The 15168-nt window shown below is 37.9% G+C and overlaps 1 protein-coding gene across 1 annotated transcript; it reads left to right on the forward strand.

The window, feature by feature from the left end:
- The first annotated feature begins 161 nt into the window (after nucleotides 1–161).
- grinaa (glutamate receptor, ionotropic, N-methyl D-aspartate-associated protein 1a (glutamate binding)) lies at nucleotides 162–13757 on the forward strand. The gene is made up of 7 exons (XM_027175960.2): nucleotides 162–303; nucleotides 7268–7629; nucleotides 9092–9210; nucleotides 9323–9523; nucleotides 9924–10052; nucleotides 10209–10352; nucleotides 11802–13757. The coding sequence occupies exons 2-7, from the start codon at nucleotides 7293–7295 to the stop codon at nucleotides 11949–11951; spliced, it is 1080 nt and encodes a 359-aa protein (XP_027031761.1). The 5' UTR covers nucleotides 162–303; nucleotides 7268–7292; the 3' UTR covers nucleotides 11952–13757.
- The last annotated feature ends 1411 nt before the right edge of the window (nucleotides 13758–15168 follow it).

The following is a 15168-nucleotide window of genomic DNA, read 5'->3' on the forward strand; positions in this document are numbered from 1 at the left end:
CACCACATGCTCATGAAGGTAACAGTGATAACACTGACACGTGTTATGTATGTGTTCTAGAAGTGCGCACTACCATGGACACGTGACCAGCGGTATCACGTCACAGGCTTTGGCGTCATCACAGTTGTGGGAGGGAGGGATAGGAGTAGCGGGGGGGGGGGGCTTGTGTGTGTGTGTGTGTGTGTGTGTGTGTGAGAAAGAGAGAGCGAGCGCGAGAGATCAGATACACAGCCCAGGGTTCATATCTAACAACGCACTTGCTTCTTTTTTTTTTACAAACAAAACATCACCAACATTTATCAGGTAAGTCTTTATCAGTGTGCATTTGAGCTTAAAGCTGAACGGGTTACGCGTCACAAGGGAAACATTTACACGTTAGTATTTCTATTGTCGAGTGCTGTGAGTGCGCTATATTTACAGAGACCTTACAGAAGACTTGGGAGGATGAATGTCGTGTTACGGTGCGTTGGCACGCATCCATGTCGAGCCCCTGCGTAACGCACGCACCACGATCTTCATCTTCACCATCATCATTATCATCACCCCGCATCAGCTGAGCGCGCCACGGGCTCAGCTGATGCGGGATGATGATGATGGTGAAGATGATGATCGTAAATTAAACCATGCTGGACACATAGTGCACTAAAAAGATGCGTAAAAGCCATGTTTTACGCGCATACAGTACGTAGTGCGCCTGTATAGACCGGTGGAGGCTATTTGGGGTTTCGAGCGAAGGCAGGCCAGCTTTGGAAGATTATTTACTTTAGTCATCACCACAACCGCCATATTGACATATTACTATTTTCCCATAGCATAGAAATGAAAAGAAACGCAATGGTCAGACTCCCAGTGTTTATTATACAGTAACTTCAGCTCAAACCTACATTATGTCTTTACATAAAGGTCTGAATACACAACTACATAACAATTACTATACTGTTGACACCAGTAAGGATTAATCTCCCAGGCATTGATTAATTTTTATATATATATATATATATATATATATATATATATATATATATATATATATATATATATATATATATATATATATATATTACGATATAATGGAATGGAATAGAATAGAATACGGTCATATATGGCTTTGGTTGCAGCCAGTCCTGCTGAATAAGTATTAAAATAGTTCAGAAATTGTGTGAATAAATACGTGTCAGGATTTTCACCAACACATCATTTTGGCCAGCTCGTTGGATCGTCCCCTACGTCCTGCTACATTCTGCTGCATCATACCTCAAGTTCATTTGCTCTGCCAGAAACTATAACAAGATCTGTGTTTGTCTTGGTTCATTTTCTTAATGTGAGCTACTGTAAGAGCATGGGAATAGTGCTTGAGGTATCAGTGTGATTCTCCTAGATTCTCTTCTTCAGAGTGAAAGTCATTTATCTTAATGTATTTACAGTATATGGGTGTGTGAGTGGGTGTGTTAGCGGTGTTGTCACTGTGTGTATGTGTGCATATAGCGTGGATCAAGATTTCGATACGAAGAGACTGTTTTCAACGTTTCATCTTCTTGTAGTAGTAGTAGTTATTATTGCTGGATTATTTAAAGACTTACACTAGCATTTTGTCAAACTAGTGTTTATCTACCACATCTAAATTAACTTAACTAACTTAAGAGATTGGACTGCTTCTTCTGAAAAGAGGACTAAATCTTTTTCATGATAAAATGAATCACCTAAATTGTCAAATAGATGGGAGTGCTTCGGTTTCCATTTTGTTGTGCTTGATTACCATAGAACCCTAGGAATTGTTTTTTATTGTATCTCCAGTGTTCAACATCTGATGATTTCCTGGAGTTTTCTACTGTTGTTTTTTCTCAGTACAGGTAGCAATGTCAGTGTCAAATTCTAGCAAATATTACTCACACATATGCAAAAGATGCAGTGAATTTAGAGATAAAAAAAAGAAATTCTGCATTATTACTGTTAATAAGCCTTGTATAGAATCTCATAGTCATAGTAGAAAACCAGTATCAGAAAATACTCAGAGTTACAGATTAATCTATTCTAGTCTGTGGTTACTGGAAGCAGATGTGAACTCAACATTGTAAACTAGTACAGATGCAGAGACTGTGTTTGCTGGGTGTGTGGTCTGTCCTTATACAAAATTCTAAAAACCTCTAATTTAGTAAGATAGCACCTATGCTGTTAGTCATTTCAGATAGATCGTTTGCGTTTAAGGGTATAGCAAGAACACTTTATGACTAATCAGCACAAAGAATTACACAGCTCTGTTGTGTAAATTGCAGTAACCCGCAGAAGGTGAGAACTTCTGTGTGCTGGTTATTACAAAGCCTGGCTATTATACAAATTTTATGAATGGAAGTTGTGTGAGGACTGATCATTCATAAGCCCAATAACATATCTTACAAAGAGATGCTTTAGTTTTTTTCATAACAGCTGTTAATGGCACAAAAATTATTGCCTGAAGTGCATGCACTGTGGCGTGTTTCTAAATCATGCAAGTATTATTTTTAAAAATTTGGTCACAGGGCACAGCCAATTGCTTTGCATGTTTCCATCATCTGTGTGTTTTCATGCATGCCTGTTTGTAACTAGATGAACATAATATGGCAAAGGTTTCACCCTTCATGGTGGTGCTCAGCCTTTTGTTTTGTTCAGAAACACATCAATGATAGGTGGTGCTCTGCCCGGAGTAGGCAGGTCCATTTTTTCTCAGATACAAGCCAGTTACTGTCTCTGTACAGTTTGAAGAGGTAGGGCTCACTTCTGGCTTTACTTCCAGTTATTATGAACTACTCAGTTCCACAGAAAAACGGTAACACTGCCAGTAATCATGGTGCAGATCTAATGGCTGCCATTAATGCCCACTGGTACCTAATGTAGAAGCTGTTTCTATGGACCAACATACAAACTTCCTTCTTCTTAGTTTTGTTTTTGGTGCTTCATCAGCTGTAGCTTTATCCACCACATGACTCCTAAGAGGATTTCTCTACTTTTATTCAGCTCCTGACATCTAGATATCATCTCAATAGATGTAATTTATCATCTATTCAGCTTTTACAGATTTGACAGATTTTTGTAATTGTCTTCTGTCTTTGTTTTTTTCCATTCGTTTTTTTTTTTTGGTGAACACTATACAGCCAGTTTGTGGACACCTGACCTTAAATACATTTATGTATTTATTGAACGTACCTTTCTACATGTATTCCTCCCTTTGCTGTTTTAAGAAGCTCCACTCTTCTCAGAAGGTTTTGCATTAGGTGTTGGTGTGTGGCTGTGGTAATTTGTGATCATTCAGCAGCAAGAACATTAGTAAAACCAGACACTGATGATGTGTGACGAAGCCTGGGGTGCAGTCAGAGTGCCAGTACATCACAAAGGTGTACAGCGGGGTTTAGGTCTTTCACACCTACTTTGGTAAAACATGTCTTCACTTTGTGAACGGGGCATTGCCATGCTGGACAAGGTTTGGTCCTTTAAGTTCCATTGGTGTGAAAACATTCTAGACAATTGTGTTCTTCCAACTTGGCGGTATCAATTAAGGGAAAAACCCACTTATGAGTGTAACAGTCAGGTGTACATAACTTTTGGTCATATAATGTAGCTACCAGTTAACTACCACAACAAAACTCTCTCAAAAACAATATGGCAATGCATAGATGCATTTCTGATGTACACATCTATGTATACATCTGTATATGAGTGTAACAGTGTAACAGTGTAACAGTCAGGTGTACATAACTTTTGGTCATATAATGTAGCTACCAGTTAACTACCACAACAAAACTCTCTCAAAAACAATATGGCAATGCATAGATGCATTTCTGATGTACACAAATATCAATCCTTTAGCACAGTGGTCTCCGTGGACCAAATGGTACCGGGCCGCCCAAGGAACATTAAATTATTTACATTTTATTTACTGTGGTGTATTTCTCTCTGGTTTATGCGACTTTCCATGGACGAGAGGTTAACCGGGAGCTTTTTTCACCTAAAGCCGCACCAATACCGCGCATGCGCAAAATATCGTGATATCGGGCAGTTTTAGGTGACGTCTGGAGCTGAGCGGCTGCAAGCGGCAGTGGCGTTGTAGCTTTGTTGGAGAGAAGGTGTGTATCACTCTTCTCTCTGTTCACTGGCACTTTATCATGTTTAAAAGTGCTTAGTGTACGTGTATATTGTGTTTGCTCAAATTTAACCCACAAATTAGCAAAAATGAGCACGAGACAGACGTTGTTAGAAAGTTAGAAACTCTGCCGGTGTTCTGGGTTAAAGTCATGGCGGAATACCCTGAGATTGTCACCACAGCACTTAAATCCCTATTGTCATTTCCAACATGCTATCTGTGTGAAGCGGGGTTTTCTGCAGTGACGGCAACCAAAACAAAACAACGGAATAAACTGGACATAAGCAACACACTTCTGGTGTCATTGTCTCCTATTACCCCAGATGGAACGGTCTCGCTGCAAATAAACAAGCTCAGGGATGTCTCATTGATTTAGCATTGTAGTGAGTTAAAAAGGCATGATTAAATACAATTAAACAAATTTATTAATTTTAATTTAATTGTATAACCGCCACCCCCAGCGGACCGCGGTAAAATGATCAAACATTGACCGGTCCGCGGCGGAAAAAAAGGTTGGGGACCCCTGCTTTAGCATATTAGCAAATGTTTTGATAATTAGATAATTATAAGACCTGTGATCAGATTTTATGTCTAGTCTTAGCTGAGGTATGTGTGTACAGTATGTTAGTGTGTGACAGGTGAAAGAGAGGTAATGGTGTAGAAAGCTTATATAACCTTAATAATTCTTTTGATTACAGTAGAATTTCTTGAGATTTCTAGCTGAAATTTTCCTTTTCTGACATGAATGTGAAAAAGTAAGTGAGCATGAAGGTGGCCAGTCAGCTTCACATTATGCCTAAATTATATAACACATTATCAACGGTATAAGGACCTACACCAGGAATGAATTAATTTGATGCCTGATACTTAAGTAAACTAATCAACAAAATCAGATTTTTACTGTTTGCGGTTTCTCTGAACACGAATTGGACCCCCTAACCCACTAAAATACAGTTAACACAAAAAAAGCTCTAAGTGAAATTGTATTTGGATGTGGAATTTCAGTGTGTCATGTGAATTTAAATGGAGAGATTAGAAAGCAGGAGTCTGAATGTAGCCAGTCAATGCACATAGTTCTGGATGAAAGTGAAGTAATCCACATGGGATTTGGCATTCAGTGGAATTGGGGCAGTGTCGCGTAATACTGCTTTTCTCCATTTACAGAATGTGATGTAGTTAGAGACACTGAATGTATGATAAATCGATTTTCTCCAAACACAGCTGTGATTTGTCCTTTGAATAAAACAAAGACAGTTTGGGTTTTGTCTAAACCCAACATAAAATTAATCCATGCAAATTTCCCATTTTGTAGGGCCCAAGTGTCACACTGAATTCAGTTTCTGAGTTCACTGTGTCCATGGCTACCTTTCTTACCATCTCCAATATCCTCAGAAACCTTGGTTCTAAGAAAGCTATACTTGTACATAAGTATTTTGATCTACTGCCCTGCTAGTGGCAATTTTCTGGTGGTCGGCGAGGCTAGTACAGTATACAGGCTCTTTGTTGATGCTGATCAACAGTCTAAAATTCCACTTTAAGAAATCAGCATGTCATAGATTAGTTTTTGTTCTCTGGCTATGTTTAGATTCGATAGGTCACAGCGTGGCACCATGAATCTTAAAGGAATCAGTACCTTTGAGGTTTCACAGGATTTTTTTTTTCGATTCATATTTGCCTCAACTTTATGGCATTCATGACAGCATCTTCAAATCATGTACTGACCAGTTAGCAGAGGTTTTCACAGACATATGTCATTTGTAATGTTTGATTTAATAGACCAAATCTTCATTTGTGCCTACCTACCTACCTGCCTGCCTCATTAGACCTCCTGAAGTTTGTATACCATGCCAACAGGTCCACCAATGACACCACCATCCCATCACTACACAGAGTGGAAGAACATAGTGTAATATAATGTTGTTTGTTGACTAAAGCTCAGCAGTCAATACCAAAATTCCCACCGGGCTTGTCAAAAAGCTAAAAGATCTGGGTCTGGACAGTCATCTGTGCAATAGGATCCTAAACTTTCTGACTGCTAGGCCACAGATGGTCTGAACTAGTAGCCTCACACCCTCCTCACTCAACTTAAGCCTAGGAGCTCCTCAAGGCTACATGCTCAGCCCTCTTCAGTATAAACTGTTTATATGTGACTGCATAGCTCAGCATACTTTAAGTAGCTTCTTTAAATTTGGGGAGACGCCAAGATTGCAGGCCTGATCTCAGATGATGATGAAACAGCATTCAGAGCCCTGGCTGTGTTTACTTCAGACAACAACCTCTGTCTGCACATCAGTAGAACAAAGGAGATGATTGTTTACGAAAGGAATAGTCACTTTGTTGAGCATCACAGTTTCTGAAGAAATCAGCTGAGCTCACAATCAGAAGGAAATTATCTTATCGACAGCTCAATTATTTTAAACATTGCCTGAGGATGCCAAAAAGATCATAGACAGTTATTTTGGTCAGCTTCCATTCGGCAGGCTATTTGTTCAGAGATGAACAAACAGACTAAAAAAATACTTTGCCCAAGGTATCAAACACTTAACAGTATATAGTCACAATATAACTTACGTCTTTTATACACACCATTGTGCACATTAAATTAAAATTTATTATGTACATTTTGAATGTACACTACCCAAATATATTTACAGTGAGGAAAATAAGTATTTGAACACCCTGCCATTTTGCAAGTTCTCTCACTTAGAAATTATGGAGGGGTCTGAAATTGTCATCGTAGGTGCATGTCCACTGTGAGAGACATAATCTAAAAAAAAAAAATCCAGAAATTACAATGTATGATTTTTTAACTATATATTTGCATGATACAGCTGCAAATAAGTATTTGAACACCTGAGAAAATCAATGTTAATATTTGGTACAGTTGACTTTGTTTGCAATTACAGAGGTCACACGTTTCCTGTAGTTTTTCACCAGGTTTGCACACACTGCAGGAGGGATTTTGGCCCACTCCTCCACAGAGATCTTCTCTAGATCAGTCAGATTTCTGGCCTGTCGCTGAGAAACACGGAGTTTGATTGGATCATTGCTGATTCTTTACTTGAGTCGGTTTATCTGACAAAGCTTAAAATGCTATGACTTAGCTCTACTCATTTAGCTAATTTAGCTCTTTTTGTTGTTCCTCTCATGCAGCAATTTCAGAGTGAGGAAACGAGACATGTCACAGGAGAAAACTGGCTACCCTATAATGGGGGAGAACAAACCCCTTCACAGTAATGTCTACGGGCCACCCCAGCCTGATGCATTTGGAATGCCTCCACCTAACTACAGCCAGGCTCCAGGAGGATTGGCTTACCCAGCACCAGGACCGTATGGCCAACCAGGTTTTCCCCAGGGGGCACCAGGGATTGCTCCTGGACCCTACCCTCAGATGCCCTTCCCACAAATGCCATACCCTCAAGGCCCATATCCACAGGGGCCATGTCCACAGGGGCCATATCCTCAAGGTCCCTACCAAGGGCCAGGACAGCCTGCTTTTGATGGAGATCCCAATGGTGAGTATGTTGTACTTAAATGGTCTACTAGAAATTTTCAGATGCAGTTCATGCTTTGGGTTTTGGGTCCTTTTATTCTGCAAAAATAAGCAATAGAAGTTTGAATTTTCTTTAGTATTGATGGTCATTGATGTTTTACAGGGTTGTACAGTGTGACAGTTTGCTCTCATTTATGATTTAAATATCTGTGAGAATATACATATCGATTCACTCTCAGGAGTGTGATTGCAAACAACAGGTGTTACCTACATACTATTAAGACAGCTGCTGTTTCACTATGACAATTGTCAGCGTACATGTTTGCTAGAATAAGCAACACTGAAAAGGTAATCTTAGATATAATTATTACCATGACAAGCCAGCATCTTGACACATGATCCAATATGGTTAAACTTGGATTGCTACAACCTGTTTGGAAGGTTGTAGCTCAAACCCCAGGGCCCTTGCTGGGCCCTTGATACCCTTTACTTGTATAAGTGCAAGTTGCTCTTAATTAGGACATTTACCAAATATATATTGCATTTTGAAATGCCTGGCACAACCGAGCCTTAAACATTTTACAGATGTTTACATCCAGATCAGCTGTAGTCAGGTAATTAGATAAACTAACAATCAGAAATAAAAGTGGACTTTTAATATCGCAAATCCTTTGCAATTTACGAGTGCCTGATATCTGGACCCATAGATATCACCAGATTCTGAATTTCTTCCCTGCTGATGCTCTGTCTGACCTTTACTGCAGCTCTCTTCAATTCTCCTGCTTGTTCTCGGATGCTTGTTTTGCATTCAATTTCACCTTCATCAAGTGAAAAGCATCTCCATCTGGTTACATAATAAAGTGTTTTAATTCCAGCAGTTTACTGTATTTTGATATAAATACACTCCTTATACTAAAATAGCAATAACTCTATTAATGTAGCAACATCGATAAACGTTGCCCTGTATTAGACTCCATATTTAGCTACTAGGATTTGAAAACTCACTCCTTCGTGTAACTCTATTAACCCGTATTTTAAAATTTCCCTTCAGACTTTGCTCATATTAGCCAGAACAGATTACTGATTATTTCTTCTAACGGTATTTGAGTCGCTTGTAATTGACATTCACTAATCCGTGATTTTTGAAGGATGATAGATTCTGCAAATTCTTTTTAACAAAAGATTGTTTTACGCACTCTTCTTTTCCAGGTTCATGGAAAGCTGCAGGTTTTTGTCTGGAGCATAATCCATGAGCCATGTGCTTGTTTTTTTTGTCTCTTTCACAATAGACAATCGTTCTTACTACAGTTTCATTTGAAATACTGATACAGAGTGTAACTATTACATTTATACGATTACAAACTATTACATTTTTTTGAAACAGTCGTCTTATAGATTCAGCTACAGTGTTTTCTTGAAAAGCAGTGTTTTCTTTCCAAAAGTGAACTAAATTTGTAATCTTTGTTCACTCTTTACTGTGGCAGCTGCCATGGGCAGTCCGGGCTATCATAGTGGAGATAGGCCTCCTTCATATTATGACAATGAGGAGTTTGTCAACTCAGGCTGGGAGGACAAGACTATCCGACAGGCCTTTATCAGGAAGGTAAGATTCCAAAGGGGGGATTGTTCAGAGGTGTATCAGTCAGATCATCATAAAAGTTTTGTAGTGTTTCTTGATGTTCTCTTTGACCTTTGTGCTAAATTATCATTCTTAGGTGTTCATGGTCTTAACTGTACAGCTGATGGTGACGTTCTCCTTCGTTGCCGTCTTCACCTTTGCAGAAGACGTCAAGCGATTTGTACAACAAAATCGTTGGACGTACTACGTGTCCTATGCGGTCTTCTTCGTTTCTCTCATCGTGCTCAGCTGCTGTGGAGAATTCCGACGCAAACACCCCTGGAATCTGGTGGCACTGGTAGGACTGATATGCTTCGACATACAGTAGTTTAAACCCGATTACACTAGACCGAGGATATATACGGGTGTGAAAACAGAGACAATGACAAAAAAACAACACCACAATATACAATGAGTGAATCTGTCCTGTAAAATGCAATGCTACTTTACGGGCTACTGTGTTAAATGTACAGTTTAGTATTGCTGGTCAGTTAGGAACATATGTACATTTCATTTCATACACTCAGCCAATCACGTTACAGCCTCTCAAAGCATATGTAATGCAGGTCAGGAGCTTTGGTTAATATAAGGAAAATGAGGAAAATGTGCTCATTGAGTGTAAACTCACTGGATAACAGTACATACTATATCAAAATTTTATCTGAATTGTCTGAAAAATCTCTGTCTCTCTTTGTCAGTCTATTCTAACTCTCAGCCTGTCCTACATGGTGGGGATGATCGCCAGCTTCTATAACACAGACACAGTTATTATGGCAGTGGGGATCACAGCAGTGGTCTGCTTCACCGTGGTGCTTTTCTCCCTTCAGGTCAGCCTGCTGCCTTTCAGCTTATCCTTTTCTTATTTGTATCTGTCTGTCTGTATCTGAACTTTTATTTAAAGCTTGCATTTATTAAAATTCTGGTTTGATTTTATAGATGTTGTACACACATCTGACACATCTCTGACCATCTCTTTCTTCTAGAGCAAGTATGACTTCACTTCCTGCCGGGGTGTGCTATTCGTCTGCCTCATCATTCTCCTCCTTTTCTCCATCCTCTGCATCTTCATCCGCAACAAGATCCTGCACATCGTCTACGCCTCCATGGGGGCTCTGCTTTTCACCTGTGTAAGTAGCACTATCTGTTGTATGTCTTATCTTACAAACTACAACCGACATGCAACATTCGCCATTTACAGCTCCTAGCATTTTATGCAACGTCGTCCATTTACAGCTACCACACTTTCATGATTTCATTAAAAAAAATGTAATCCTACATGATTAAATGTTGTTGGTTTTTGGCCTTTTTAATTGCGGTTCTTTCCGACAAAGAGTTATTTGTTAAAACCTGTGCAATTTCATTTCCCTTAAACTAAATAAATTTGGTCAATTTATTTAGTAAACACATTGTGTAAATTAAATAGCCTTTGCATTTTGTTATGTTAATTATGACAGAATACCACTCTACGGTGGCCGAGAAGTGCAAAACAAATCCGAAAACAAATTAACAAATCCGAAAACACAACGACAAGTCAGACAACCCGGAAGAGGTTGGTATAATTTGTGAATGGAAACTTACCGATCATCGGACGAGACACCTTTCATTCACCTGTATATCTTGAATGACAGGTCTCTTGTACAATGATCGGTAAGTTTCCATTCACAAACTATACCTACCTCTTCCGGGTTGTCTGAATCGTTGCACGAAACACATTAACAAATCCGAAAACACAACGACAATTCAGACAACCCGGAGGAGGTTGGTATAGTTTGTGATTGAAACACTTACCGATCATTGGACAAGACACCTGTCACTCAAGGTATACAGGCAGTACAACAGTCTGCCGCAGGGAAAAGTTGGAATGTGTGTGTAAAAGTGTACAAAAGGTATTGTCATTACTGTGGATTAATTTTGTTATTTTCTTATATTTAAATGAAGAACTTTACACATTACACATAAGATTCCATACCTGTATATCTTGAGTGACAGGTGTCTTGTCCAATGATCGGTAAGTTTCCATTCAAAAACGATACCTACCGTTTCCGGGTTGTCTGACTTGTTGTGTTTTCGGATTTGTTAATCTGTTTTCGGGTTTGTTCATTTGTTTTCAGATTTGTTCATGTGTTTTCGGATTTGTTCATTTGTTATGCACTTCTCGGCCACCGTACCACTCGCATGTATTGTGGACACTCCATATTTTCAAAGACTACTAATGGATGAATATAAAAATGTCTTCTTTAACAGAGAAAACCAGATAATCATTGATGTGGAAAAGATTTCTGTTAGCAGATGTAAGCTATGTTTATTATAGCTGCTACATCGTTACTGAACTTCTCACTGATTTTCACTGAATGTAACTATAAACAGCTAAAAAGTATCACTAATGGACATTGTCATTAAATGTTCAGTGACTTGAATGCAAAACTGTTCTTAGCAATGCCGGATCTACGTCCACAGGGGACCATCCACAGTAATCTCATGGTGATTTTTAGTCTGTTTAGTTGCAACCATCCTTAGCATCCTTTATGATGTTGAGTAAACTCAGCAACAAACATTTCTTTGTTTTTTTCCCTCAGTATCTGGCTGTAGACACTCAGCTACTTCTGGGCAACAAGAAGCTGGCACTGAGCCCAGAGGAGTACATCTTTGCTGCACTGAACCTCTACACCGACATCATTAACATCTTCATCTATCTCCTTGCTATTGTGGGCCACTCCCGGGAATAAGCAAAAATACACATGTACACACACGCGCACACACACACACACACACACACACAGTGATTACATTGCACTTGTTCTCTCCTCTTGTTTCCCAGTGTGTGTTCCATAATCCCCCCGAGATTAGCTGATACGCAGGGTGGTCAGACCAAGAGCTCTATGCATCCAGCAGGCGTGGATCACAGTGAAGGAAGGACATATTTATAAAACGTATCTATTTAAAAATCCATCATGTCTGCTTGCTATGTCCCTGAAATGGCTTCCATGCATTTGGAAAAGGTACAATGTAGGTAGTATGACAAAACAATTGTATCTAAAACAGCATGAGCAGACATCTTTCTTACCCTGACACCCGGCAAGCTTGGCACTCTGCCTGATAACGCTAGCACCGCATTAAGTGGGAGAAAGAAACGCAGGAAGTTGGCAGAGAGGGAACTGATATATTGTCTAGAAACAAATGATCAATCCGTCATCGTGTCTCTCTTTCTATTCACTCTGACCAGTCCGTGTGCTGGTAAAGACTGCATGGTAAATTAAAAGGGTCGAGAAAGACAAAAGAACTCAAATCAGTCCCTTAATACCTGCTTATTTTACACCTGTAAATATTTCTATGAAGTTTCTCCACTCAGCTCAGAGCATGTCCATACAGTATGAATGGCGGTGATGCAGCGTGGAGAAACGTGACTACATTTTAAGAAGCAAACACATATTAAGAGCTCCACAAGACAGTTCATTGTTACTAACCACATACTACCACATAAACTGTATGTATATGTATACATAATGATAAATGAAACGATTCTTTTTCTTTTTTCCAAAATAAAGGAAGGTTTAGTTGTGGCGTCTGTAAGTATCGAAAGTTCCGTTAGCATTATTTGACACGATGACTTTCATTTTCTTTTCATTATTTTGTTCGGATATGAAATTTATTTTCTATTCATGTGGCACATTTGTGTTTCTTTTTTTTTTCTTCTTCTTTTTTTTTTTAACTCGCATGAAATGCTTGTATACTGGAATTATTGTTTTATTTCCTTGTGAAGAGTGAGGGTAAATCCACAGTGTTGCTTCTGTGCTGTTATTTATAAGCTATTTATTACAGGTTGCAGGACTGTGGATGGCATGCTCGCTTTTCTTATCTGGCTTTGTTGTGCAAACTTTACAACAGGTCGGTGTAATGTGAGATATTTACGATCATTTCCAGCTTATCTCTCCTGTCATGGATAACCAACGGCAAACTGTGTTCCCAGATCAGCACTTTCTAGAAAATCTAGAAATAGAATTAAAAAAAGGAAATAGAATTCTAGAATTGTTGCTCAGTCTCTATTAACATTAGAGCCTCTCATTTGTGTTGTCCACTGAATATAAGTAAGTACAATCTTTTCAGAGTGGAAAACTATATTGTGTGTATTACAACTGACACTAAAGAACAAGATGTGAAAAAAATCTTCTGTAAAGTAAACAGATGAGTAATTTCATAATATGCTGCTCACTATATGGCTAATTCATGGCTTGGATGTGATTTAACAACATATCCTCTATCTTGTCTCGGATGTAATATGTAATATTACACGTTATAATTGCACGCGCCTTCCTTAGTTTGCATGAAGAGAGCTGGCACACTGGACTAGTTAAAGACGTTTGAAGATAATGTTCAATTTTAATGTGCCACAGCCCTGTTTTCTCATTTGTGTGTGTGTGTGTTTAACTGTTTGGCTTTGTAGATCTCTGCACTGTATATTTGCATTAAACTGAATTTAGACTGTATCCCTTTACATGACTGTTTGCCTTTCATTAAATTGTTTCGATCTTAAAGAGATGGAAATTATGTCTTGTTTGTTTTTTTAAGCTATGCATTAGTAGGGAGATTAATTGAACTTGATCGTGGGTTTTTTGTGCTTAATAGCAAACACTAGATTGAACAAAAATCATTTTTACTTTTGACAAATTGAGACTTGTAGAATCATCAATTTTCCAAAAGAGTGCACAATATTTCAGTTAACTAAGGATAAAATATATCAGCTATATAAATAAAATATATAAAATATCAACTATGGACTGTTTTGTTTTTCACCTTAAAGTGCTAATGACCAGAATTACGACGACTGCGCGGTCACATTTTCCTCAATCCTTTTTATTTCCTCTTTTTTTCTCTTCATGGATTGTTTTGTGTCAATAAGCAGATCATATCTCTGAACTATATATTAAACTCTTTTCCTTTTAGCGCTATCATTTTGGTCCCAAGTAAGTAGCAGAACTCATGACTCAGCCTTATACTGTAATTAATACGATGCTGATGTGTATAAAAACCTCCACAATGCTGCTACATAATACATTGTCCATAATAACACATGTATATCATGGTACAGAATGAGAGAAAAAAAGTCATTTTTGCAAGAATTTACAAAAGTATCTTTGGGATTGTTATCAATTTTATCATATATACAGTAACAAGACTCCCCAGAAGCTTATTAAGCTTTTTTTTTTTTTTAATTTCCCTCAAATATAAAGCCACAGCCTTTCAGGCATTTCCTTGTCAGTTATCAGCTTTCATAATTAATAAAGCGGCTGACAGAATAATATAATTAATGAATAGATTAATTTAGTTCATCAGTCAGTCATTCATGAGACTGATTCATACAGTATTGTCATAGATTTGTGTACGAGTCAAACTGGTTCAGATCAGATGAAAAATAAATGGTACAAATGAATCATGCCTCAAAAAGGACACTGAACATCATTTACCAAATACTGAATTACAAATACTTTAATAAATGTTAATAGGTTTACTGGTGTAGCCTGTATGAGTTATGTTGCATTTCGTATTTCTCTTTCAGTTTGTAATCATAAACAAATCCATGAACAGTTGCCTCCATTTTGCAGGAGAAACCTAGTAATACTAAAAAAAGATATATATGTACGTAAATATGTCAAATTTGTTTCTTAAAAAACAATTCTATATAAGACCTTTTATACCATGTGCTCTTTTAACAACAGTACCCTTTCTATTAGGCTTTTTATGGCGTCTATCTACAGACATCATAAAAAGATTTCATATATATGTGATTTAAGATACGTGATATATGTAAATTTTAGTATTTCATGAGGTTAAAATAAACAGGAAATTTATGCAGTTTTATAAATAAATAAATAAATAAATAAATAAATAAATAAATAAATAACATTTTTTTTGTTTATTAAAAAATAGAACAATTACATGATGTAA

This window comes from Tachysurus fulvidraco, chromosome 24 (genome assembly GCF_022655615.1).
Source record: "Tachysurus fulvidraco isolate hzauxx_2018 chromosome 24, HZAU_PFXX_2.0, whole genome shotgun sequence".
Classification (NCBI taxonomy): Eukaryota; Metazoa; Chordata; class Actinopteri; order Siluriformes; family Bagridae; genus Tachysurus; species Tachysurus fulvidraco.

Excerpts from the sequence above, each read along its gene's own strand:
- grinaa (XM_027175960.2), top strand. The coding sequence starts at position 7,293 with ATGTCACAGGAGAAAACTGGCTACCCTATAATGGGGGAGAACAAACCC. Across the intron at positions 7,630-9,091 it reads TTTTGATGGAGATCCCAATG|CTGCCATGGGCAGTCCGGGC; the intron begins GTGAGTATGTTG and ends TTACTGTGGCAG. Across the intron at positions 10,353-11,801 it reads GGGCTCTGCTTTTCACCTGT|TATCTGGCTGTAGACACTCA; the intron begins GTAAGTAGCACT and ends TTTTTCCCTCAG.